This window comes from Lineus longissimus, chromosome 13 (assembly GCF_910592395.1).
Source record: "Lineus longissimus chromosome 13, tnLinLong1.2, whole genome shotgun sequence".
Taxonomy (NCBI): domain Eukaryota; kingdom Metazoa; phylum Nemertea; class Pilidiophora; order Heteronemertea; family Lineidae; genus Lineus; species Lineus longissimus.
In genome coordinates, this window is record NC_088320.1 from 2321387 (window position 1) to 2346061 (window position 24675).

At 43.7% G+C, this 24675-nt stretch overlaps 3 protein-coding genes across 4 annotated transcripts in view; 2 read left to right on the forward strand and 1 right to left on the reverse strand.

The window, feature by feature from the left end:
• LOC135498123 (E3 ubiquitin-protein ligase TRIM71-like) overlaps positions 1-4476 on the forward strand; it is a 57283-nt gene extending 52807 nt beyond the window's left edge. For both annotated transcript variants that reach the window (XM_064788296.1, XM_064788295.1), the window contains 2 exons: positions 2475-2657; positions 3059-4476. In XM_064788296.1, the coding sequence (XP_064644366.1) occupies positions 2486-2657; positions 3059-3891 (1005 nt within the window). In that variant the 5' untranslated portion in view covers positions 2475-2485 and the 3' untranslated portion in view covers positions 3892-4476. The remainder of the gene's footprint in view (positions 1-2474; positions 2658-3058) is intronic.
• A 1461-nt stretch (positions 4477-5937) lies between these two features.
• On the forward strand, positions 5938-13261 carry LOC135498331 (uncharacterized). The gene is made up of 16 exons (XM_064788586.1): positions 5938-6055; positions 6170-6409; positions 6589-6789; positions 7064-7309; positions 7706-7897; positions 8088-8318; positions 8494-8706; positions 9038-9286; positions 9474-9683; positions 9824-10060; positions 10256-10465; positions 10873-11118; positions 11463-11630; positions 12003-12097; positions 12235-12532; positions 12732-13261. Exons 1-16 carry the CDS (start codon positions 5938-5940, stop codon positions 12998-13000), a joined length of 3423 nt encoding a protein of 1140 aa, XP_064644656.1. The 3' UTR covers positions 13001-13261.
• Positions 13262-14227: 966 nt separating this feature from the next.
• On the reverse strand, positions 14228-23199 carry LOC135498333 (uncharacterized). The gene is made up of 18 exons (XM_064788587.1): positions 23187-23199; positions 22798-22845; positions 22288-22503; positions 21756-21989; positions 21248-21329; positions 20702-20835; positions 20230-20475; positions 19726-19911; positions 19397-19609; positions 18875-19102; positions 18364-18594; positions 17760-17972; positions 17140-17379; positions 16635-16844; positions 15812-16267; positions 15242-15575; positions 14807-14982; positions 14228-14555 (listed from the first exon to the last, which is right to left on the reverse strand). The coding sequence occupies exons 1-18, from the start codon at positions 23197-23199 to the stop codon at positions 14452-14454; spliced, it is 3564 nt and encodes a 1187-aa protein (XP_064644657.1). The 3' UTR covers positions 14228-14451.
• Positions 23200-24675: the final 1476 nt, after the last annotated feature.

A 24675-nucleotide genomic window follows, 5' to 3' on the forward strand; every position in this document is an offset into this window, starting at 1 on the left:
ACGTGTGGTACTTACTTGTTTTCAGCCCCGGGACCATTCAAACGCAATTCAGAGATGCGTTGCCTTCAAATGGTTTGCGAGCATTGCCCAGGGTGCCTGGTGGAATCATCAAAGGGCATTCTGGTACGGACGCTGAAGCTGGCAGAATCACATTAGCGCTTGCTGATGGTAATGAGCTTTGGAATTGAAAACTCTGTCTGTAGTGTAGATCCAGTGGGAGACCTCGTTGAAGGTCAACAGCATCGCTAAAGGTACAAAAGCCCTTACCATACAGTGCACTCTCATTCCTTTTGAGTTTCTCTCGGGGAATAGATGAGTCTACTGTAAAAACCGTATTCTTAAACTTCGGAGCTCAAACAGGTAAGTGCCTGAGTGATCATGTCACACAGGCCTTCCAAATCGATTTGGGGATGTCATGGCAAGTGTGTTCCCGGAGAGTGCTCGGGCTTTGAGCCATTGAATAATGAGCTCGTGCACGTGATGATACTTAATTCAAGCTATGTAGAACACGTTTACTCTGACACGCCAACCACCTGTCACTGCGGACTATTTATCCCCACATATATGCTTCGTAGACAATCAGCACGCCACACCAGCCCCTCCGGATCCGAGACACGTAGCAGAAGAATCTCCGATAGAACTCGACCAACCGTGAGAATTCAGTCGATACTAATTTCGTGCGTAATTAAGAGCGTACCTGATTAGATGTTCGTGCCCCAAGCCATGATTACAGAATATAGTGATTGATGAAGTAATCATGGCACCCGTGATTGATTTTTAAATGATTTGGTCCTAGCGATGAGATTGATTCTAGCAGGATCGCTTCATGCTATACAATCAATGGCTGATCAAGCGGCTTGGCGGTCACGGAATGGCCTGTGGTCTTCTGCATCTGGCCCGTGATTTGCGAATTTGTGATGAGGGTGTAGTCAGTTGTTTTGTATTCTGCCTTACTTGAAAGTCAATGGCAACGATATGAATTTACGTGATGACCATTTTCACCAACAGAGTTCAAAATAATCTTGACTTTCGACAACGTGCGACAGAAAATTGATTATGAGGATATTGACATTTGGTTTGTTGTCTTATCAGATTTTGTAAACGAATCTGATTAACAAGGTGGCCAGCCATGTAGACTGCGAGCAAACGAAGCTCTGACGTAGAAGTAATCAATATGGCAACTACAACATTATTTTTATCATCGTGTGGAGCCGAGTGGCATGATAGATGTCAGGGTATGGACAAATATCAACGTCTCGGACACTTGCCTCGGGTTATGTGTCCACCCTCATCTGTCTATCGCGTTCTTGATGCTCGCTAGCTCTCGGTGATTGCTTTGACGACGATGGTGGTGTTGGGAAGCTAACATGGATCCAACGATTGTATTTTGCTGCTCCTCTGGAGACTTCTACGGTATCGATTGAGCAGGTTCGAGGATGTAATGCTCGAACCCTGGCATGGGCGGTCATTGTGTGGCATGGCATTCTACCTATGAGAAAGGACTCGTCCTTCGTGTACCACTGCCAACACATTGCTTAAGAGATTCTCATTACGACTCTCGCTAAGGTTGCGAATCACTGCCTGTCAAACTAGAATTGTCGTCACAGTGGGTTACGATCCATCCCATCATAGAGAAACTAAACTGATTGGTTTATATTCTCTAAGACCTTATTGGATCTGCTTTACTCTACTGCATAGAGACATCGGAATATCTGGAATAGAAAAATCGAAAATCGAAATATTTACTCAGAACTACATTTCACCGATTCCAAAATCTTGTCAGGAAATCGATATCAATATTGTGGCTGTCAGAAGCGCGATGTTATAGTTTCTGAATCATGATTGAATATCTTATTAACTTATAAACGAAATGTGGATATTGGCTTCCAGCGGGTAATATGCAAAATTAGATGTAATACGCCACGACTCTTCTCCATTCTAAGGGGTCGTGATGTGGGCGTCATTTTCAAAATTTAAAGCACTTGGGCAGTTATTCCCTTGGGTTCAATGTGACGATTTGAATGTGAAGCATTCAAAACTAGGTTTTTTTAGTTTCACATTCAAATCGACACTTTCCTCAAGTCATGATTCCTAGCAATCATTGGCCAATGAGAAGACACGTCCTATGCTTGTGCGTTGAAGGAAGCACGGCCATAATTAGGTACAGGGCTTTCGATTGGCCAAGACCTGACATACATTTCCCAATTGTTGCTTGAAAAGTGGCGAATGGTAATTTTTACTTACTCGATTTCATCATCCAATTAACAACATTTGTGGATTTGAAATTTTGCAGTCCGTAAAAAAGTACGTCGTTCTTTCTTATTTCCAGTGTTCGACAAGAAATAATTGACTTTCTGCACATGATACGAAGGAGCAAAAAGACGTCGGGATAGTGAACCAAGTTCTGTTGAATTGATGCTGGTACGATTTGAGAATTTGAGAAATTTAAAAAAAATGTTTCTTTCTACTTCCAGTCACATCTGACATGGAATTGATGGAAACAGACGCCATGTTTTTACTACGTCGTTTGATTGGTGCCGACAGTGTTCAGACCCGTATACCTGGAGGACCGAGGAAGCTGGTCCGAAAGTTTGGGAAGAAAGGACCTGCGAAGGGTCAATTTAACATGGTGTGTGGGGTCACCTTTACTAAAACAGGTAGGGGACCGTCAGTTTATAGACCTAAGAGCTAGACGAATCAGTTCGGACGCAGTATTAAGATACAAGGTCATACAGTTATTTCTAGCCCCTTAATTTGCGGCCATTTAAACCACAAGGTGAAGCAATCACGCTATTGATTCGTCATGAAAAGATGCATTAGCTTTCAGTCTTGCCTTGACAATACACGTAAAATGCATTACACTAATTGCACTGCAACATATTAATCTTAGCTCGGTTGTTTGAGACAAGCTTCGTCATTAACTTGGCTTAATTCTATTAAGGGGCTTAACTGGGCGAGATAACGCAGAGCCAAAGTAAACGCAAGTTAGTGACTTGACTTTCTCTGAACAACTGGGCCCTTTTCTCAATTTAGCAAAGTTATTTTTTCTCTCGAGCAGGTGACATCATTGTCGCAGACACTGAGAACCATCGGATACAAATATTCACGGACGACGGCCTGTTCAAATTAAAATTCGGCCAGAAGGGACCCGATCAGGATAAACTGAATTACCCGATGTGCGTTGTTATGACTCCCGATGAAAACATTGCAGTCACGGACACAGTTAACGCGAGATTGAAAATATTCAGTCAAGAAGGCGAGTTTGTGCGAGAACATGGCGACGATGGCGTTTTCGATTTTCCGTATGGACTGGCCATGTCTTCAGACGGCTGGTTCGTCGTCACGGACATCTGTAAACATAATGTGACGGTTTTGAATCCCGAGGGTGGTGTCTATACTCAGTTTGGCTCCTACGGCGATGGACCATTGGAGTTCGACCACCCATACTATGTAGCTATCGATAAAAATAAGCAAATTATCGTGTCCGACAATGGGAACACATGTGTAAAGTTTTTCACATTTGATGGCCAACCTATCCAAACATTCAACATGGCGGATTTTAAATTGCACGAAGAGCACTTTATTTCTCTCCAGGGTCTATGCATAGACTCTGATAACAATATAATCATCATTGGAAACAATACAGTGTATATCCTTGCCATAAATGGCCGGTTCTGGGAGATTATCCTACCGAGGGAAGGTGTAACTTCCCCAAAGTGTATCGCGTTTTCACCTTCTGGTTATCTAGTGCTGACTCAATCGAATCTCGGACAGGCTCACGAGGTGCTAGTATTCAATTACAACATGGCGGATTTTCGATCGCTACACATGCTCCCTCTATCTGTGATGTCAGCAAGCTCAACGAGCGGAAACGGAAACTCGTCATCATAGCGATATTGTATAATGATGAATACGCCATCACAGGATTAAGGTATGCCCATGGCGTACCCATCACACACAGATGCATACCCAACAAAACAAAAAATGATTTTATTCTTAATATCAACAGTTAATTAACTGCTGTTATGATTCGCCAAAAAGATTTCCTGTCTGTAGGTAATATATAACTGCCTTAGCTTCGTAGATTAGTCCTTCGAAATGTAGATTTAATAGTATTTATGGTGTGGAACGGGAGGGAGTCAGACGTCGACAGTAAACCGTATCACAACAGGGATGTTCATTAACATAGCCGTTAGATCCTGTAAATAATGTACCAATACATGTATATTGTAAAGAAAAAAGCTTTATTTTGTTGAATATTATCACAACGTATACCTAATTCAGAATGATACAGTGCGTATACTGTGTTCTGGATCCAGGCATAGGCTTTTGTGTAGAGCCGGTCAATAGAACATCTGTTGAGCCCAGTCCATAACACAAAATACGCCTTATTTTCTGAATTAGGACGTTAAACAGTCGTGTGATTACGAACTTGCCATTGTTTTAGCTTAGATACTGATTTTGAATTCAATTTTATCAAATAAAGTGTATATGATTCGTTGTAAATCTGTTATCCTCATTTCTTTCCCATTCAGCTGTTCATTGGCACTGTTGACAAGCCTATCACTCTTTGCCCGATACGCTTGTACACAGCGATTGCGAGGAGAGCGCTGATGTCGGATAAGGTCTCGGTTTCAAATTGTCAGCCATAACTACAGCCGCCATCTGGATTTGCTCGCCACGACAGAACCTGAAGATTGCCGGGCACAGGACTTGATCGGCACATTAGGGTTATATTGACAATTCATTAAACCTCTGAGGCTTTGTTGCCCAAACACAGGTACACTGAAAGTATCCATGGTTGAAGTGTGCACACAATGAAGACGATTTCTAAATTCTAAACAGTGATTATCTATATGTGTACAAAGATGACAACACTGCCAACGGACAATATGAGAATTCTAAATCCGAATTTTCGATAAGTATCTGCTGAGCACATCCAACCGATTCCTCAGTTTGAAGACATGATATTTCCAAATCGACCTGACCTAAACTTTCTACATACCTTTGTGCATGAAATGCAGACAAAATACCGTTCAAAATCAGATGAAAATTGTGTGAAAAATAATATAATGGTTAAGAAGTACTTTACATACAAAATCAAGCTTATTTTAAACTGGTGATGCCTAAAGCGTCAATGCCTTCGTGGAGACCATAATATAGAAAAGCGATAGAAACGAGACTTATGCCGTTTTTTGCGTCATTGAAAAAACATTGATTTTTAAATTCGTTTGATATTATATTTCGTAATTACGATACCAGTAGGATACAGGAGGCATCTACTTGTTCTCTAGGATTGATATCTATAACAGCGGTCCCACAAAAAACTTTGGATATCCATCTTATATTACATCGTGGTCTTTTTTGATATCATATTTTGATTACGACGCGACAAATTAAAAATTTGTGGGGGCTTTTAGGTGGTGCCTGTAAAAACGCTTTCAGGCAAGAAGATTGGTTACAACAATTTCTGGGGTAACCTCGGCACCACTTTGACTTACAAAATGATAAAATTCTCATTATCGTGTTGGATACTGGGCTATCTCGTGTTCTTAAACGTTGTGGAAGCATTTCTACCAAGTAAGTGGCCGTTTTTACAATCTAAGTTGATATACTCGATCTTCTTAATTTGCTATATAAATGTATTGATCACACATGGCAGTAAAGAATTACATCCAGTGTAACTTGGAAAAATACCATTTGGATTCTTCTTTTTGGCGTTATTCTGATTAGCAGAAAGCATACTAACTACGAAAAAAGTGGTCTCGCAAAAAAAACACCTTGAAAGAAGAACTGCCAATGGTTCAGATTAAAGGGAAATATTCATAACATTACATTTCAGTCGATAATGTTGCCCGCCTGATGACGACCAAGAGTTCGGGGGAACTGAATGCCAACAGTGCTTCAGCGAAAGCAGTCGACGGTTTCCGAGATGGTATGACAGCCAACAAACACTGCGCCGTAATCAAGAAGGCGACCAAAACATGGCTGTCTATAGACCTCAAGACCGTCAAAGAAATCGAAAGGGTGGTGATTGCTGGGAGAAAGGAGGATCGTAAGTTTACCCATCTAGTTGGCATGATTTATTCTAGTAAGGAACAACAGTACTGTGTGCCAGTCACAAAAACAGGTCATGTATCTAACTTCGTTTCTTTCTTTGATACTTCAGCTACACATTCCGGAAACTTCAAAATCATGTGCGCCGTTACTTTCGATTCAACAAAGTGGTCCAGTAATGTTTTCAGCACCTGTCTGCTGCAAGACAATGCCCTCGGACCCGAGGAAGTCACCCATGCCAAGTGTCAAGATAAGTGCATCGGGCAGTTTATCGTTGTCGAGAAAACGAAGAACGCTGCCACGGAGTACCTTCAGATATGTGAGCTGGAAGCCTATGAGCCGGACGCGTACTGTAAGTTCATTTAGCATGTTTGCCAAACAAAAAAATCAAACGTCTCTCTCCATCAGTATTGGTTTTAGCATAACAAAGATATCTGCTTTAATTGTTTTTGCCAAATCGACGCAGTAATAAAAGACGGGTCTGTATTACCATGTAGAAGAGATTTCCTCCTTACGTTCTTTCTGCTTCAGGGAATGTCGCCCTTGGTAAGGAGGCGATCCACCACACCCGTGCCGCAGCCGCGGTGGTCACAGACGGCCTACCCGACCAAGCCAAATGCACAACCGCTGACTTGACGGACAGCAGTGATGACCAGTGGATTCGGATTGACCTTGAACGGCAACGAGGAGTCGTGTCGATCACCATGATAGTGCCTTCTAAAGCGACTGATGGTAAGACAGCAGTTATATCGTGGATTATTAAGAACTATAGAGGGCCCAGTTGCTCGATCTACATGGTATGTGAAAGACGAAGGCCAGCGCCAGTTCAGCTCAGTGTCCTTTGGTATTCCATTTTCAATACAACCTTAAGGATTTAAAACAAAGGTAGCGGCTGTCGTGAATTGAGCAACATCTACAGGAATAGATTATCTGCGTACAAAGATGTTTAAAGTATTGTCAGTATTGGAGCGAAAACAATTTTCAGCATGTTTTTCAACTGTTTCAGCGAAAAGACTATCGACCTATAAGCTGATCGTCAGTAACAGTGCCTCCGACCCAGAGTTGGAGGACCCAAGTACAGTTTGCGGCGAGAAGACGAACATTCCTGCCGGGACCAAGACCATAACGGCTCATTGCCCCCGGGAAATAGTTGGCAGATATGTTTATCTTCTGAAAGAGAACGCTGTCTATAATCCACCAGTTGTTTGTGAGATTGAAGTGATTGGCTATGATCTCCAATACAGTGAGCGAGGTGAGGGCGTGAGGGTCAATATTGCCAGTTGCGTTTAAGTGAAGTTAAGCTTCATGATCAAGCAAACAAATTATTCAGTAGCGGGTATGATTTTCTTGCCGTAGTTTGCAAAGGGCGTGAAGGATGGTAATCGAACCTGCCAACCATGAGCTTTAGTTATTAGAACTGTCTTCCTTGGTCAGCTCCTTCTTCGTAAAATCTTTCTGAGTACTAAGACCTTTCTCAGTGATATCTGTGTCACGAATTTCTCAGCAGACTCTCTTCAGAAGAGTAATTCTTTTCTTACTAAGGCTTAGTAAGAAAGATGTCAACTAACTGGTAAATTCAAACTCCCGATCACTGGACGTGCCGCACACGTGAACAAATACTGTAACAGTGATGGATCTACCTTTTCAGATGATCTTGCCAGTTGCAAGCCGACTTTCATGATCGATAACTCGCCGGATGCCAAATATGGCGTGGACGGAAACTTGCACCAGACCTGCCTCGCTACATCCGGGACTTCCAATAACGATTGGTGGGCGGTCGACCTTGGCGCCCTCTATACGATTACCGCCATAAACGTTGTGAACATAGATGACGCCACATGTAGGTAACCCCAATCTCGGCGTTGTCCTCAAACCCGAAGATCAGCTAAATTTCGGGCTGATAAGATTCTTGGTTTTTCCAGCAGGGGGCCAAAACAGAACACATTTACAATAACACTCCAAGTTGTTATCATGTACACACGACATCAATAGGGGCGATTTAATATCAATACATGTGTTCCAATTTTCAGATAAATTCCTTGGAAAATTCAAAATCCTGGCCTCAACTGATCTTATTACGACTGATATTATGAAAAGTAACTACATGCAATGTCATGAACAGAAGACAGAGATAGCTCGCAACCACGGCCGACGAATCCACTGTGCCGCCAGGGTGTATGGGCGCTATGTCATCCTGGTGAAGACTTTGAAAGAAAAACTTCAATTCTGCCACGTTGGGGTCTTTGGTTCTCGATATTTAGGTAGGTTTTTCAAACACATGTTCCTACGTGTCAATTCTTTGACTATTCATCACTGTGGGTGAAAGTATGAGCTTACCTAAATACGTGCTTAACATTGAGACGAAATGACATCACAAAAGGAAGCAGACAATTCAACTTGTCGGGTATCAGTAACTCTCAACCTGATCTATTCCAGATAATCTGGCACTGGGGAAAGCAACATCCCACAGCGCCACCCTCTCCGACTACAAGAGCCATCTAGCCGTCGACGGGAAGTGGGATTGGGAACTGAGATACCGCTCATGCGCATTGACAACTGCTGCAGCCAACTCATGGTTCCAGGTCGACCTTAGTGCATCCTATAATGTCAGTGCTGTGAGCATACAGTCAAACCTAAAGGAGTGCGGAAGTATGTATCTCCGTCAGTTTGGACACTAGTGTAGTAGAGGAGATTCATGCTTGGTTGAAAAACTAGCCTTCGCGAAAGTCTTAATTACCTTTATTCCATATATCGAGCCCTAATCACTAATATACCCCAAACCCTCTCTTAACCTCTGTGCGTGATCTTGAACTCGGGTTATTTAGTACGTGTATTATCTACATGTAAGCAACACCCAACAGCGTAAAAGGTAAAATGCTTAGCGTTATGAGTTCGCCGTCCTGAACACTGCTACCTACATGGCTATGACACAGTAATCCCTTTGGAGATATCATCCTATATAAATTCCTCGCGTTTTCAGCCGCCTGCCTCGTCAAAAACGACTTCAAGATCCTAGTGGGTGCAACGTTCAAAACTCCGATAGACCCGACCAAATTTACCACATGCTACACTCATACCAAACAACCCTCCCTCGCCGCTGGGGATTACCAGGTCACCAATACATTCTACTGCACCAAAGAGAGTGTTGGACGTCACGTAGTCATTCAGAGCTCGGCGGCCATTTCTCTGACGATATGTGAACTTGGCGTCTATGGTTTTTATATGTACGGTAGGGAGAACGCTATTTATGCTACTCTACCTAATGCTACTCTTTGCCACGGGGTGAATAGTCCTCGGAAACGTGTTAACAAGTACCGATATAACGATAGCCTCTTCGCAATAATACTGCTTAAGACATCATTCTAGAAGAAAGATAGCTGAAATTTCAGTCTAAGATTTTCCCATTCACACTTTAGATAACCTAGCCTTTGGCAAGAAAGGCATCAGTGCCAGTGGATACAAGTCGGTCTGGGACCTGAGGTACACCCATGACGGGAGTCGAAGCTGCCTTGCCAACGTAGCAGCTATTGACGGTTCGGCAGCCAATGCCGAATGGTGGTACGCAGATCTGGTGAAGGCACACAATATAAGGAGGGTGCTCATAACACAGCCTGAAAATAAATGGAGTAAGTTAAGACTTTCAAATTATTTTTATTTCATCACTCTGTACAAACTGTTGGGCAACAAAATGCTCAGTAAGCGTTGTTACACTAACCATATCTCTACTTTTAGCTGAATACTAACAAGTAGTCTCTCTTCTTTTTAGAGAAGAAGTCCACTCTTGAAATCAACGTTCTAAAGAAGAAGGCCGATTTCGTCACGACGAAGCCTCTGAAAACAGTTTCTAACACTTGCGGCATGTACAAAGACTATGGCCCTGCCACACAAGATATCCTGTGCTCCAGAGTTCACAGCGGGGCGCTTGTATTGCTGTTGAGGCGCGACCACAGGCGACAGACACTCTGGTTGTGCGAGGTTGAGATATATGGCACTCTGGCACAAGGTAAGCGACATCCCCGGGAAGACATCTTCTTTAAGTGAACAGATTCGTCCCCTGCACTCGGCGATAGCAACTATAGTTGATGAACACAAGAGGATCGAGTCACACTGTAGATAAATTAACCTTAAACTAACAAATGTGCCTACTCATCCTAAGCAGCAACGGGCAAGCTAACTACTGCGTTATTCCATTTCATAGATAATCTGGCCGCCTACAAGACATCCGTACAGAGTAATGAACTAACCACAGCACTAACCTATGGCAATGGTGTCGACGGTGTCTCGGGTACTGCTTTGGCTCACTGCTCCAACACAGCCGGCGTTCTACAAAGGGAATGGTTTGCTGTTGACTTGACAGGGAACTACACCATTGAAAAGGTGGTTCTGCTCAACAGCAAAGGACGTTTCAGTAAGTGTTGTCAAAATCTCGAGATTTCTCCCAGGCTGAAACATGTCTATGTCGTAGAGCTATTTTGGTAGCATGGATCCATCATTGCTGGCTCAGTAAAACGGCCAGCTAGTGCAAACTGACTACCTCGATACTTTCTTCTAGATGTTACACTGGGCGGCGCAAGCAAGGGCATTCCTAACCGGCGAGCAATAAGATGGGAACGTAAATGGAGAAGGAGAAATTTTCTTCGATAATGCAGCATTCTCTTTGGCAACGCTTGCCTGCAACAGTAATGAACACATGAATATCAATTGTCTGCAGCGGAGCTGGTCTCTTGTGTTTGCTGGGACATTCACTATCAAATGCATGTAAGCTTTCAATACGTGCTGGAAACCCTTGTTGAAATACCTCTGCCTTAATTTCAGACCGGAGCCTCGCCGACACAAAAGTTCTAGCATACAATGACTTCAGTCCGAAATCATACGAAGAACAGTCCTACTTCCTCTGCACTGAAGTAGACCAACACCTGCAGCCAGGCGAGGACAAGCAGTTTGGCTGCAATCCGTACGTGACAGGTCGTTTCGTGGTCCTGATGAAGTTTAACGCAATTGATAGCCCATTCTCCATCTGCGAGCTAGAGGTCTATGGGAAGGCTTACGTTGAGTCACGAGGTAAGAAATGAGGCCGTAACCGAACGATCGCTTTCCAGTACCATGTGATTGGTCATTTAACTTCCATTTCCCTTCATCAAAAGCTGAAGCTAAAGTTTGACACGACAACACAGAGAGAACTAGCATCCAAGGCCCATTTTCCAAAATTCAAAGTTGTACACGATCGAGTTGGCCACTATCTTGGTTGGCTGAGTCAATCTTGTAGAAATTTCAACAATGTGTACATTTTCCTGTATGTCTCTGTGTATGTCCGTCTCAAGTGTTTAAGATGCACCTATGCTGTTCATAATGTTAAATTCTGTTCCAGTTCTGAGACCTGTAATAAGGGTTATTTTGTGTTACAGTTGACGCAAAGCATCCTTGGGCCAGCGTGTACATGAGTAACCGCCTCCCCTCGCCCTATCCTTGCGGTTACACCACAGGCGTACAGAAAGTGGAATGGTACGCCGTAGATCTATTTACATTTTGGACCGTACATAGCGTGGTGTTTACTACAAGAGGAGGCACGTATGGTAAGTGGTGGACTTGAGGCCTCTAGCGCTTCGGGGGAAGACAGGTTGATGTTTGAGGGCATGATCATGGAGTGATACGAGCCTGTTACGAAGCAATCATTCTTGTGGACCAGAGTCGTGTAAAAATCAACAGCTCAGTGTATGGAGAAAGCAAAGCAACAACGAAGATTTAGTGATACTAAAAAAAGGACGTACTGACGATCAGGATTATGGCGCCTTGGCTTTAAAGGCGCAAAGTCGTCAACTAGTTCTCCCCGTCGTAGCTCCCGACACATTCCAAACTAGCTGTGGGGGGACTTGAAGTTGTTGAAGATAATATGGAAAATACATATTGACCGCAATGGTAATGGACACTGGTGTTTCCTTTCCTAGGCAAGAAGATCACATCCGACCTTCATATTCTGACTCTCGACGAGTTTCAACCCGATGACATGAATGACATCTACCCTGGATCATTTACTGGAACGGTAAGTGGGCCCTTCAAAGTCGACTTGCATCTATTCAAAATATGTGGCTGCCCCTAAACTTCTATCGAGTCCATGGCCACAGTATGTTGTTAGCCAAATAGACCTACTTGATCATCTGCGTATTTCTTCTTCCACAGGGCACCAAACGGTCAACACCAATAACACACAATACGTGCATCAAACAGACCTTCACCCTGATGGTCGGGGAGGACAGGCAGATGAACTGCGCTGCGAATGTCACCGGCCGATTCCTGGTTATTGCCAAAACAAACGCCATCAGTAACTCCCTTCAGTTGTGTGATCTGAAGGTCTTTGCAACGAAGATACCTATACCACCTGGTGGTGCTACTGGCTCCCCGACGCCACCACCCACAACTACCACCACCGCCCCACCTAAGCCTCAGCCAGAGAAGACTCAACCACCACCAGAACCAGGTAAACCATAGTGTTGAGGGATGAAGTTCATGTGCTATCGAAATTGGGCAAAGCGTTTTCATCATAATGTTCAGGGTATGGTAAACCAGCTTCTGTGATGACCAAGTCCTATGCATTAACTACATATGATTAGGTCGTTTTGCCTTGTAGCCCTTCAACTATTGCTTGCTGATGATACTATCTATGATATGTTTTACAGAATCGGGCAGTGGTAGCCTCGGGGCTATTATCGGGGCGGTCGTTGGCCTCTTGGTCATCGGAGGTGGCGCAGGTGCCGCTGTCTTCGTCATGAAGAAAAAGCAGCTTGGACCCTTCGCCAACAAGGGAGCAGCCAAGACCATTAATGTGAAGCCCAACAACAGCGGGGACCAGCAATCTATTGTTGAGAGTGTTGATGACCGGCCCAGGTCGGTGTCGTCAGTGAAGACCATTGTGCCGGGGCAGGACGGCGCCGCTGGAGTCCCGTAGACAGGTGTATCGGAAAGCGACAACGTAACGAATTTCAAAAGACGGAAGTTTCCGCAGTCCGCACGAGTGATTTAGTTTTTGGTTTTATGTTTGATAAATTATCATTAGGACCACATGAATTGTTTACTTAACTTTTTGATGGACTGCAAAACGCCACGTTAAAGGCTATCATCAAAGAAGTGGATTTGTTTTTGTTTTGCAAAACCGGCCCCAGGAATGACGTATCAAATGTTGTCCCAGATTATAAACAACGAACATTAACCTAAATTGTGAAATTTTCCGTTCTTTATTTGATATGTTCGGGGCAAATTCGAATGGTCACTATCCTGACACATCGATGTCTTGATCTCTCGATGTGTACATTACCCATTCCTTTCGCAATTCAGAATGTCCCTCTGGAAATAAAGAGTCCTTCCCCATTGGTCAACTGAGACCAATGACCTTCAATACCATTCCTCGGTCTGACTTATCCGTACTTTTGGTCCAGAGTTATTTTCGTCTCCACTGGGATCTCGTAACGTGGGATCGAGTAGGACAGGCGTCTTGTGTACATCGATGAGAGGATGCCGGCGTCAGTCGTGGGAAGGCAGTTGGTCCAAGACCCTGAAGATAAAATGAGACATATCGATATGAGAGGGGGTGTATCAGGCAGGGAAGCAACCTGATTCCTGGGAGAGTGTGGTTCAAATTCTATTTCAGCATCGCTGTTTTTTTTAATTGGGAGAAGACCAGCAGATTAGGAAGAAACTATCCTCTCATTAGGAGACTGACCATAGACCTTCGTACGTTTTATTTCGTCGTTCGTATGGCTGGTGATACCTCCCTTTGTCGTAATGATACAGAACAGCACGCGTTACTGAAGCTCGGTCGTTTTGTGCCCGAGTGTTGGCCTGAAGTTCAGGAAGATCAGGCCGAAGTGTTGCAATAGATATCTGTATTACACCACCACGCTGGTCAGGCACATATTTCGGATGGTTCGTGGCAATGAAACAAATGTCACTTATCACTCGATTCTCACTAGCATTCGGTGGGCGGAGGGCGTTCCGCTCTATTGGTTAAGCCGAGTGGTGCATGTAATGGTGGATACCTGAACCGAAAAACCCCAACGGCCATTCGCTGTAGCAGACACTTGAATCAACTTTAGTTAAAAACCTCCTCACTACTTTTGTTCTTCTTGCGCACTGAGGTGGGGTTCAAAAAGTAAAAAGTAACACGTTCAGTTTTCAAACACAAGGATCTGTTATTTAATAAGGAAAATTTGGTGAGGAAAACCAAACGTACATGTAGTTACATGGTGATTGAGTCCCTGTTATTGAAATAGTGCAACAGAACAAAAGTACACGAAGTCACAGATCAATCCTGGTACACATTTGGCAAGCTATCATTCCAGTCCATTATGAAAACCTTTCAACACTCCGGGCATCAAGGGAAGAGTCAGAACTGACGTTCTGTCAGAGAGCACAGCCAAACCCGAGAGCGACGACAAGGAAAATGAAGATAGCCACACTGTTGCTGCTTGTCCCAGATGCCTGCCCACTCCTTTGGCCACCCGGCGCTGAAATGAAATGATCAAAGTTCCAGAATTTAAAAAATGAAATTTGTTCGAACTTCTGCCGATCGCGTACTGCCCCACTCACAAACATGCCGTACATTGTCAGTTCGATCACCAAAAGCCTCAATTTCAAAAGAATAGTTATCATCATTCTTAGACTAAGATGACTGCGTTTTCTTAAAGGAGAAATATGTTGACAAAGAGTTCAAGAGATAACTATGTTAAGGCTTCTCTATCTTTCGTGCCATACTCACTGGTGTCCGGGGGTTTGACAGTAGTCGTTGTTGTCGTTGCTGGTTTTGAAATCGTTGTTGTCGAAGAGGTCGTCGTGGTGCTCGTCGTTGTAGGTGGCGGCACTGTTCCATAAGCTTCAAACTCGCATAGAATCAATGGTTTTCCCTTTGTCTTATCCTTCACCACTATAATATGCCTGAAAGAAACACACCAACACATGTCGGAATTTTGTTATAGCAAACCCCGTGATACCTTTGTTTGATGCTGCATTGTATATTTACATTTGAATTCGGTAAAAGATATCCGAGGCCAGCGCAGACTGTTAGGAAAAGGGGCATCACGTGTCTTCATGACGTCATACTACATTGGATTGTCCGTGAAGTCTCCCTGATCAGCCAGCGTGACGTCAGCGCATTTCCGAACTGAGTTCAGTACGATGATAAATCATGTATTACCTTCCGATAACGCCACTCTTACAATCTAGCTCTCTAATTTCGCCTAGTTTTGCAGTGAAAGTCATAACACCGCAGGCTGAAAACGTGGTCACAGGGACGTATGGCGTGGTCGTAGGGGCAGCCGTGGTCGTTGTAGATGCAGCCGCGGTAGAAGCGGTCGAAGCAGCAGTAGAATCAGTGGAACCGGCAGTGGTTGGCCCCGCCGTAGTTGCAGCGGAGACTGCTCCGTATACGTAGTTACTTGCGACAAATGCACCAGGGAACTTGACGTTCAGGTCCCTTGGCTCGAAGTCGTCGTAGGCCACTAGGATTGTAAGGTTGTTGTAGGCGGTATCTGCAGGACAACACAACGTAATGAATCATAGATAATGCAGTGTTGATTAACTACACACGGATTCCATGCATTCCAATAGTAACCTGCCATTCAGACTCAAATTACCGTTTCGATGATCATGGTATTTCATTTCTTACCTGGTAGGTTGCTAGAGTTTACATGACGTTTTGACATCAACTTCAGTAGCAAGGAAAATGATGGAAAAAAACGAAAGCGGCATGTGAACATACACCTACCCGCCACGACAACAACCCTCTCCACCATATAGGTATCATTCAGAGCCACGCTCCACCACTCGAAATCCTGATTCCCAGAAGTCTTCGCACACGCTCCGCCTGCAATGTCAGGCTTCAGGTTACCATCCACGGCCGTGGCGGCAGTTCGAGCCGTTTTGGAAACCTCCGAGCTTTGGGTGGCGTTCTTGTTAAGTGCGAGGTTTTGGTTACCGCTGACAGTAACCGCCTTCCCATAAACCTCCACCTCACATACCACCAGTGGTGCTGTCTTTGCCTTTGTTTTGATCACGATGAAATACCTCCCCCTGACAAACCTCCCACAAGGGAAGTTCATGACATGACCCTTGCCCATTGGGTGTGTCCGCTCCGCGCACTGATAATAGGCACCCTTCTTCACATCGTCGATGTGAAGGTCACGGGTCGTTATGAGTTCGATGTCTCCAAGTTGTGCTTTGTCTAAAAGTAGAAAGTCAGTGGTAACTGAACACGAAATGTGTGCGAGATAACTAGTACCAATTTTTGCTACTACGGATTATATGTAGAAACGCACGTGTCTCATCGCTGTTCTTGTCGTTTGTATAAAAAGAGGTTTCGTGGCGTCTACGAGAAACATGACCGAAACATTTACATCTGCAAGTATATCCCGTAACCACAACGACGACGAAACAGTAGCACATGTCAACCAGTATTCCCGACTACTCCGGATCAAGCTTCGACCGGATAAACATGGAAGAGCCTCGAAGAATTACAAATTCTCCCAGTCCTGCCGTTGTGTCAGATGCGTCCTAACTTTGATCAACTAAAAACACTTTCAGCAACCTACCACAACAAGAGTGTCTGTTTACTATAGCCGCTCCGGACACTTCATATGTTTGCCCAAGGTCGACAGCCAACCATTCTGTGTCAAGAGCCCCAGAGGTCTTGGCGCATACAAATACATCGTTGGGGTGGGTCCGTCCATCTGTCGCACGAGCACCATTTCCCTTGTCGGACAGGGTGACCGCCTTTCCAACCGCTACGTTGTTGTGTCCAGCTGAAGATGAATGTAAAGCAACGTATACAAGCATTTGGTCACAATTCTACTCTACCAAGAACACCCTTACTTAGATAGCAAATATTAATGATGTCGTCAGGATCCAATGGCAATACAAGAGTGGACCATCCTACTTTAACTTCGATTCTGAGGCGTATTTTAAATCAGGGTGGAGGTAATTTTTGCGATTTTCAAGAACAACTCAAAGGTCGTCGCGCCGAGTTGAGAGAGCATGTAAAGTAACGATGGGCGAAGTTAAGACATTTCGGGTCAAGATGAACGAGCGTAGTGATACCTTGCAAAAGAGTCCCAAACACCTCAACCTCGCACAAGACCAAAGGCGATTTAGCTTTATTGTCCTTCCAAAATACCACGTATCTGCCACTTGCTTCACCCTGGCACCGGAGGTTATTGGATCCTATGTCGAGCTCCTCCTTCTGGCTGTGGCAGATGTAGGAGTTGTGTGGCGAATTCTGGAAGGTATCCAAGTCGAATGTGTCGGCGGTGTGCACGTCGAAGTCTTGGAGTCCAGTGCCTGTATGCCAAATAGAAATATGCGTGCTACAAACTGCGCATTTTGATGTTGACAAATGTGGGGACAGCCTTTGAAGGTTTTAATGGTTCGTGTGGCACGTTAGGTGATGAGAATATAACCCCGGGGAAAGTTGTAGCCACGCCATTGTTCGCCGACGCAGTCGAGAATACAACACGATGTAAGGACGAGCTCCCACCCCACCCCAGCCCCAATTTCACTATACACATGTAGATATGAGTGCCTACATAATTCCAGTCGTTTAGCTGTGTTCCCCAAGTCAATGAGACTAGATAACTAGGAACTCCGTCACCACTTATCATACAGGGACCAGCCATCTATTTGAGTAAAACAAAACTTCCAAATGTGAATGTCGTTTTTACCTGTTTTATCTATTTTGCTGTGTACAACGACCTCCCACACTCTGTACCTCGCCAATAAGTCGATGCTCAACCACTCCTCTGTATTCCACCCACAGGTGGCGCTGCAGGCCTTGCCCGCCATATTACCGTCAGTCTGTCCGTCTGTTGCCCTGTACGCGGGGTTTTTAACATCTTCTGGTGAGCTCTTTGCCGGTTTTCCCATGGCTACGTTAACTGAAGAAAGAGGAACATCTAGAACTCCCCGATCAGATTTTGTAATAACTGACATCCCGATGTTGTTAATATGCTTGAAAATTAGTATGTGTCAGGCTAATAGGTTGATGAATCCGGAGCAAAGGGCGGTACTCCAAGGTCCTTCTGAGTCATCAAGTACGTAAACACGTGGCGTAGTATGCACAAATGTACGATTTAGTGAGTGCACAACAAGACCTTGACGGCATGTCGGAACAAGAAAAAACTCGAGATAGTAGTTCTAGAATCGTTTGGTCACTTTCTTTGAATGGGACAACGAAGCATTAAATGTATGGTCTTGTCGTGTCGTGTCTTGACCACCGATAGGTCCCACATGCCAAGTTCAAGGGTGGTCAACCCTGAGTTCACCTACCGAGATAATTCACATCGTAGACAAACATTTCACAAATGGTCAGCTGATAACTTGACGGAGCCTTTATCACGACGTATCTTCCCGACATCTGTCTCTGGCAGTGGAACGAGAAAACCACACCTCCCATCAGCGATATCGGCTCATCGTAGCAAGTCTCATATTTGTTGGCGTGAAAGTTGGTCGTGTCGAACTTGTCCGTTACCAGGACGGCGAAGTCACGGAGGCAGTTGGCTGTGATGGATCGAAAACAAAATGCTATACAGTTGTTTTAAAGGCAAACTGACTCATGCGGCGACAGAAAAACGTGGCCAAACGACTTAGTGTTATGAGATGGAGTTGGAAGTGGTTGCATTTAATGAAGAAGCACCCATGTTCTCAAGTTGTAAGAAATCTTTTTAAAGTACCCTTTTTCATTTTCTCGGGGATCTACCCCCTATCTGGAACTCAAATGACCACCTGGAACGCGCACGCAGCCCTTAATGTATCTTACTGGATGGGAACGCTCACTTACTCCCACAGTTGTCGCTATTAACGATCTTCATATTGTAAAGCTTTCTAGTAGCTCCCAGGTCCGTGGCCCACCAATTTGGTCTGTTCGGATCATCCATCTGGATAGAGAGAGTCTGCGAGCAGGAGCCATCTGCTAGGTTCGGCAGAGCCAAGCCATCATTGGTCAGGTCGGCCTTGTAATCCCAATACGTTGTCGATTGGTACGCCGTTTTGCCCAAGGCCAAGTTGCCTGTCGAAAATATCAACAGTAAGAAATATTTCAATTTTAAGACCAAGCATATCTGAGGTGAAGCCTGCAATCGATGCTTGTGCGCCTTCACCTGCCTAATATACGCCCATTGCAATCGATCGGAGCCTGCGGATGACATTTAAACAAACGTTGAAGAAATCGGCCGCCGAGTTTTCGCACAGCGGCTCAAGGGACTTTTACTTCTGAAAAATCCTACAGGGCTGTTGCACGGACTATGGACGATCCAAGAGTCCAGACTTAACGATAATTAACAAAATTATACATGTTACTCACCATCGAAGATATCCCCGTATACCTCGACTTCACATAGAGTCAGCGCCGCGCTGCCCGAGTTGTGTTTCACGACAGACACCGCGTCACCAACCAGAGGCTTAGCGCAGCGGATCGGGTACACGTAGCCAGCTTTTAACTTATTGGTCTGTTTGTGGCACAGCTGGTTCACAGTACCAGCTTTGACGTAGACAGAAAAATTGTCCTGGTCGGTTTCTGAAAATTACAAAAAATGAAGACATCCTAAACCACATATAATAGAATTCTTTATTGTTCTAAAAACGCTAGCAAACTTACTATGTGACATTTTGTGACAGAAGTGGGTAACTCACGGAAATAGATTGTTACTGTGTTGACAATGTAGTCATCGAGCAAGTCCACCGCCCACCATTCATTATTTGCCTTCTTTGGCGATGCAAAGCACACGGATGTTCCAGATTTATGGCTTCCGTCGACAGCTATTTCTTTTCTAAGACCACCGCCCACTGTCGTCGTTGGCTTATTTAGCGCAACATTTTCTGGAAAGGATATTTAAAACAATTTTTAGATATAATTATCTAAGCATGTTTGCATGCTTGAGGCTCACTCAAGACTCAATCAGAGAATAGTTACGGTAATATGCGAAGAAGACGACACGGCTTGGCAATGTCGACAGAGTTATATGTGGGATTTTGGCTACTCAAAATGACACATCATTGTTGTTATCAAGTATGCACACTATATTTCTGTATTCCGGTAATCTTGTGCCAAAATGTGGGAGAGGAACAAGCGTACATCTAGTCTCTTCCGGTTTCAGGGGCAAATGGAGCTCGCCCTCTCATTGGCTGATTGCTTACCATGGGGAACATCACCGTAAACCTCGACCTCGCACAATGTCAGCGGGACTATAGTAGTTGCGGCCGCGTTGTCCTTCTGAATCACCACGTAACGGCCTATCGCCCGGTCCTGGCAGAACACAGTATACGCGGTCTTCGCCGTCAGCGCCTTGGTCACAGTGAGGCATATGACAAAATCAGAATCCAGCATGCCCTTCTGGAATTTCTTTTGCACCGCAATCTTCAACTTATTCATAGCAAGTGTTTCTGAAATGTGTATTATGTCATTTTAGTTTCATCAGGAGAATATCACTATACGCCATTTCGCAAAAAGGAGGCACTGTACGAAGCAAAGACAAAGAGAGCGAACCATCATTAAACAGATGATTGGTCAATCAGGATTACGGTGGCATTGGGTATGCATTTCTGTTTTCCTCGACCAACAGTATGAACGGCGTATCCCTTTAAGGGGACGTGACGTCATGATACTTACTGGCCACATCGGCAGTTCCGATGTGCATATACCTGACATGGTACATCTGTTGTAGATCAACTGCCCACCACTCCAGCCGGTTAATCTGCTTGTTGTCGTTGACGGCACAACCAGGGGTTAGGGTGGTCGAGTACCTTTAAAGGAGGAGTTATATCTTACGATCGATTCGTATACATGTATATGTTCAGGTTATATTTGTATATCACAAAAAGGTTAAGCGCTCAAAACGCATATTTGAAAAATTCTATCAATCTCATTGAAAATCGCATTGCAAAAATTTCAAAACAAAAACCAAAATGGCCTAGATCGTTCAAGATGGCCGCTTGTAGATGGCCGTGATGACCATGTTTTTATGAATGAGACTAATCCTCTTCTCTTCTGCACCCACACTTGTGAGCGTTTGGGAAAAATCGGGAAAACTGGAGAGAGAAAAACCGTAATTGGCGAAAATGATATAATGGATGTATAAAACTAATGCGCGAATCGCAAAATAAAGAAGCACGATAAAGGCTTATAGATTGAGCATAGTGGTCGGCAGTTGCTTACCTCCAATATCCATCCACTGCGTAAGAGGCTGGTTTGGTAGACGTGTGACTGAAGCTGGCTGGTTTATCAAGGGAAAGATTCTCTGAAATTACAGATTTTCCGATAAGCTTGGGATAAATAAGCAACTTTGTCCCCTGTAATAGCTTGGCTATTACAGGCAATGAAAATCTCCACCCTAACATCAAAATCTCAGTGGTTCAACGGTTAGAATGTTGGACTTTCGATCTGGTGGTCACGGGTTCGACTCTCCGTGTATCCATAACATTTTTGTCTCTTCGTTTACTTTTTTATTCATTCATATACATATAGTATTATGTATTATTCGGATTGGTCAGACTTCTCAGCCGTTCAGGACTGCGTCATGCGATCAACTTTAGGTTGGGTGCTAACTTGACCATACATGTAACTATGAAATTGCGGACAGGTATAGCTAGCATCTGGAATTTCGATTTGCGAAAACTCCCTATTGATACAGATGTTCCAGCGCCCGAATTGGGCATAAACTTACCAAAGGTGTTCTTATCATAAACCTCCAACTCGCACACCTGAAGATAATCATTGCCTGGGTACTTTAAGACGACGATATACCGGCCTTTCACGTTCCGGGGACACTTGTACTGGGTGACTACGCCGTCTTTCAGTTTCTCCGCCTGGTAGATGCAGCGTGTTTGGTTCCCCTTGCGGGTGTCGTGAGCAAAGAACATGTCTGTCGCCAGTATCCAGAAGTCTTTTCCGCGATACGCTATAAAAAACACCTTAAATTGTAACTAAGTGGGGACTCATTTCAAAATTGCGGGATTTTGTGTAGTTGATTGTGTGCAGTACAAGACACAGCGGCTTTGCAATAAGGTCATCACGTGATCTGCAAGCGGCCATCTTGAACAATCTCGGCCATTTTGATTTTCGTATGAAATTTTGTAGTGTTTGATTGAATTTCCAATAAATTTGATAGATTTTTTCAAAATGGATTGGAGCACTTTTTTGAAATAAACTCTTCTAAAACAAACAGTCCTATTTGTGATATAAAAAAATGTTCTTACCATATCCGAGTCGGTTGGTATGTATGATTCTGTCAATATCATACGTAGCTCCAAGATCTACGTAAAAGAAGTTGTCTGATCCCCAATTGGCCCCACCGAGGGCACACGACTTGTACGTAGTTAATCCCTCTCTATACCCATCCACTGCTGTCTTAGGACCACTGTCCTTAGTATATAACTTGTAGGCTCCGGCTGCTTTGTGGTACGCAAGGTTTACTGAAAGAGATAAGATACTAACAAAATATTTCAACACTTTTCGATATCTCGGTAATAATAATATGTAATAGCTTTCACACTTGTACTGCGCTTTCCTGTGGTACATGTACCTTTAACCTTGCTCAAAGCGCTTTTTGGGAATGAGTGTTACCCCGGTCTCAACAGAAATCCATCCCATAATATCAATGCAGGGCCATGAAGCGCTCATTTCTATAGTATGGGAACCAAGAAGTGACTCGGCCTGCTGTCGTACCCGCAACCTCTCGATCATGAGGCCGACGCTCTTCCACTTACCGTTTTTTGCTTCGGGTGACTGGATGTTGTAGGAAACAGCCGACCAGGCTGAAAGCGGGACAAGCTCGTGAAATTGTGATTATAATTAAAATTGATACTGATGATATGATAATACTGCAATGTGATTAATTATTAATTGTTTATTTTAACATTAAGCGTTAAAAGTCTTTACATAAAGGTTCACATTTAACGGTTTGTACATTATAGTGTTGTCACAAGGCCATTCTTTCACGTCTGGCACTTAAATATATTTGCCATCTTGCTGCAGACTACTTACCAATCTTGTAAAATGTATCCTGACCTGCACTAGTATATGGCGTGGTGCATGCCCTGTACTGGAGGAAGCAATAAGTATCGTAACTCCTGTAGGTGAACACAAGGCACTTTGCAGTCCTGAGGCATTCTGCAGCGCACGTGGCCAAGGTCGTTTTATAATAACGATAATAATACCCGCTACAGTAACCATATCGCCATTCGAACCCTTCGATATCTGTAAAGGAATAGCATCAAAGTTTAATTGTTTGAACGGTCAATGTTTTGATACTCATGATAATCATTATATAGCAGCTATTTTATCACAATCAATAGAAAATGGACATTGATTAGGAAATTTATCCATATACACCAAGGATTTCGTCAGTATCATAGTGTATGGATGAAACATTCTATCCGAGGTAAATATCACAGTACTGACTGATTGTGATAAAATAATGATACATCATCGAACCAAGCTGGTGTATTTTTTGGATAAATGCTATTCATGATGGTTTAAACTCAAATTATTTGGTGGACAGCCTTTACTATTTGCCACCTGTCCCTTCGTCTTATATCAGCTGATGTTCGACACTTCTGTTCAGCTGCTCCCTTGTTTGAAGCGAAAACTCAACAAATAGCGAAAAAGCTTTAAACTTACGTGGTAACTTCAGCAAGTGCGGCGTAATATTATACGCTCTGCCTCCGTGGAATACGCTGCACAGGGTTATCACGACCAAAACTAGGGACGCCGCCTCCATTGTGAGAGTTCTGCTGCGAAGTTCCAATCACAAATTATGTTATTGTAACCATATAGAGCATTAAAATTCTCGTTGAATCTTAACCAAATCACGACAGTTCTTCTTGAATTGTAACAAGATCAACAATATTACTGTTGAAATGTCCCAAATAAGCTGTGTTATTGTTGAAATGTAACCATTCGTGTTGAGATATGAACAAATTAGCACAATTCTTGTCGACACATAAGCAAATCAGTTCAATTATCGTTGAAATATAACCAATACAGCTCAATTCTTGTTAAATTGTAATCATATCAGCGCAAAATATTGTTTAAATGTAACAAATTGTTTTTAAAATGTTACCAAATCAGCACAAGTTAGTAGTACCGGTACAGTTTGAGCAGGCTATAGCACAGCTGTACCAAGGACATTCACGAGAGAAGCGCGCGAATAATGTAATAACTAGTTTATCCCTAACGGTTTAGCCACGGATCAATCATTTATGGATCGGATTCCTTTGTGGATCAGATTCCTTTTACAGCCGATAATGCCAACGAAAATAGACGAAGATATCCTCAAACCTGTCCTTTGGAGGTGTTTGAAGTCACTGTTGCGGGTGGCATGTGTATAGTCAAAAAATTAGTGAAGTAATGAGGGTTCGGCATAAACTGTGGAGACAAGTATTCTTTGAGATAGCTGTGAAGAACCTTTGGTTTGGTCATCAATAAACCTTTTTTGGTGAAGAAAGGTTTAAGGAGGACAGAATCCCACAGGCACACTTGGTGTTGTAATAAATACTCTTGAATTTGCGAAAGGGAGGATTTGCAAATGTTAAACGAATCTGTGGGCCATGAATCGTTGTTGATATAAATATGTTGTTGGTGAT

Bases quoted from the DNA above. Each gene is read 5' to 3' on its own strand.
- LOC135498333 (XM_064788587.1), bottom strand. The intron at 22,504-22,797 runs GTAAGTGGAAGA...TATCTCTTTCAG, and splicing joins GTCACCCGAAGCAAAAAACG to TAAACCTTGCGTACCACAAA. The intron at 19,610-19,725 runs GTGAGTTACCCA...TGTAATTTTCAG, and splicing joins CACAGTAACAATCTATTTCC to AAACCGACCAGGACAATTTT.
- LOC135498331 (XM_064788586.1), top strand. From the start codon at position 5,938: ATGACAGCCAACAAACACTGCGCCGTAATCAAGAAGGCGACCAAAACA. The intron at 9,684-9,823 runs GTAAGTTAAGAC...TCTTCTTTTTAG, and splicing joins ACAGCCTGAAAATAAATGGA to AGAAGAAGTCCACTCTTGAA. The intron at 10,466-10,872 runs GTAAGTGTTGTC...CCTTAATTTCAG, and splicing joins CAACAGCAAAGGACGTTTCA to ACCGGAGCCTCGCCGACACA.